Raw genomic sequence first — 2,500 nt, forward strand, 5'->3', positions numbered from 1 at the left:
GCATGGTGTTTGAAAAGAAAGGGGTCAGGTTTACTAGGATCCCGTGCCCCAGGAACGTTGCCGATCAAGACGCTTGCGCACTTCATAGGAGCTCTGACTGCGTCAACCCATCCCTCGTAGTATGGACAGCGTATATAGCAGCGGACAACAGGAAACTCGTTAACTCGTCCCAAAAAGTCTGCTACAGATACCTTTGGGCACAGGGACACATCTGCGTCTGGGACAGCTTCTTCGGAGACCAGGACACAGTTGCATCCAGTGTCCCTGACTATGGTAGAAGTCCAAGAGCCATTGATAGTTCCTGCAACGGTGAAACATGGGGTGGTCCTGTTACTCATGCAAAACCCTACCTTGAATTGAGATTGGGCCTCTTTGTCTTTGAATGCACGGGGATTCTTTGGACAACGAGATCGAAGATGTCCTTCTTCGCCGCAGTTGAAACACCTCATGGGCGTACGGAAGGCACCGCCTTTTGTATCTTGATGGGTTGAGCCATGGCTAGGGGGAGGTAAAGATTCGGCCACATTAGTTTTCCTACGAGGAAAAGAAGTCTTACCGGAAACATAGTTAGTATTCGGCTTTGGATAGGCCTTATGGGCGGAGGCCCAATCATCCGCCTTTGCCACCGCCGATTCTAGGGAAGTTACACTCTGTTCCTTGATGAAGAGGCGTATATCTGGAATGAGAGAAGCAAGGAACTGATCTAAGACAACAAATTGTCTTAGAGCTTCGAATGTCTTGGGGACCTTGCACGCCTCCAGCCAGTTGTCGAATAGCTGTCGTAGACGGGTAGCAAATTGTCGGTAATTTTCCCCGACGCGAATCTTGTCGTTCCTGAAGTCCAATCTATAGCGTTCGGGAGTCTTGTCAAATCCTGTGAGCAATGCATGCTTAAGGAGGGAAAAATTGCTTATCGTTGCCAAATCAAACGTAGAATACAATTCAGCAGCCTTACCTGTTAATGTGCTGCCCAACCTGGCGGCAAGCGAATCTTCCTCAACTTGGAGCAGGTTTGCTACCCTTTCGAACCTAGAGAGGTACGAGGCTATGTCTTCTCCTTCTTGGTACGTGGGGAGGTCGGGCCGCTTGACGAAGATGTCCTGGCTAGGAGGCTGGTTACGGGAGTCGGGTGCAAGTTTGGCAAGCTCAATTTCCTTTTCATGTTGTAATTTAGCCATCTTTTCTTCGTGTTCTCGCTGTTCCCTCTTTTCTTTCTCTTCATGTTCTCGCTGTTCCTTCTTTTCTTTCTCTTCATGTTCTCGCTGTTCCTTCTTTTCTTTCTCTTCATGTTCTCGCTGTTCCTTCTTTTCTTTCTCTTCATGTTCTCGCTGTTCCCTTTCATGTTCTCGCTGTTTCCTTTCGTGTTCTCGCTGTTCCTTATCCCGTTCTCGCTCGCGTTCTTTGGTTCTTTCATCCCTTTCAAATGCCTGTTGATTTAAAACAAAGCGGCCAATATCGTCACCTTTAAAACCGATGGATTCGGCCTGGGCCTTGAGTTCTTCGATAGAAGTAAACTTAGACATTCTTGGGAGTATGGCTACGATTAACAAAATACTAAGACAATAAACAGCACAAATTAAGGTCAAGTACAGAGGAAAAGTAGTGTAACTGAAGTTAACGAAAAATATATATACACCAAATTTTCAATACGGAACAAACTATGGTCGTCCAGCTGACGAAAGGACTAACTGTCCTAAACAACACCCTACTGACTAAACAAAAACGATGTAGTAACTGGAGCTTTTTTTGCTTCCGTTGCTACAGTACTACGTAGACTGACCGCCTAGAATCACTCTGAAAGACAAACAACTTAAATGGACAGTTTGCACGCTTAAAGTGCCACAAGCATAGTCGAGCAAGATGCCAAGATGGCAGAAACCACTCGAAACTACAATTTAAATGGACAATTTGCACGCTCAAGGTGCCTCGACCACAGTCGAGCAAGTGTCAAGACGACAGAAATCACTCTAAACAAATTCAAATGAACGGTTTGCACGCTCAAGGTGCCAACAGACAAATCACCAACCTTACGAGTCGTTACGAGTCTAATCCTGGCAAGGTCGCCACATGTAAAGGACCAATTAGGTCCTTTAGTTCTGAAACTAGGTGCGGACCACCACTGCCTGCTTCAGAACTCTCGGTTCGTTTATAGACTCGTAGGACAAGCAAGAAAACACAAGATTGCACTGGAAGTTTATAATTCTGGTCTTCCCACAATGCACTATCAAATCAACTTGAAGAATAGGGAAAAACAACACCAACTGTTTCACCTTAGGTCAGTTCGGTCGTAGCTCACTCGAATAGTCTCCACATGTAAACACTTAAATAACTCATCGAAAGCTTCGGCAGATGATCAGGGTTTTGGAGCTGAGCGATGACGACTCTGGCAGAGCAGAAGGCGAAGTTGGAGACAAACGACGTCCAGTCGATGTAACGCGCCAGTTTTAGAGTGGAGAGGGAGTAGTGGACTAGATGCAGTCACCAAGTTCTCTCTGCTAAA

At 46.1% G+C, this 2,500-nt stretch overlaps 1 protein-coding gene across 1 annotated transcript in view; it reads right to left on the reverse strand.

The window, feature by feature from the left end:
- LOC143024399 (uncharacterized) overlaps nt 1-1,178 on the reverse strand; it is a 2,451-nt gene extending 1,273 nt beyond the window's left edge. Inside the window, exon 1 of the mRNA XM_076183199.1 lies at nt 1-1,178. This exon is cut by the window's left edge and continues 1,273 nt beyond it. Coding sequence (XP_076039314.1) covers nt 1-1,178 — 1,178 coding nt within the window.
- Nucleotides 1,179-2,500: the final 1,322 nt, after the last annotated feature.

The sequence above is a fragment of the Oratosquilla oratoria genome, chromosome 4 (genome assembly GCF_046742065.1).
Source record: "Oratosquilla oratoria isolate Oo_2021 chromosome 4, ASM4674206v1, whole genome shotgun sequence".
In the NCBI taxonomy this organism is placed as follows: Eukaryota; Metazoa; Arthropoda; class Malacostraca; order Stomatopoda; family Squillidae; genus Oratosquilla; species Oratosquilla oratoria.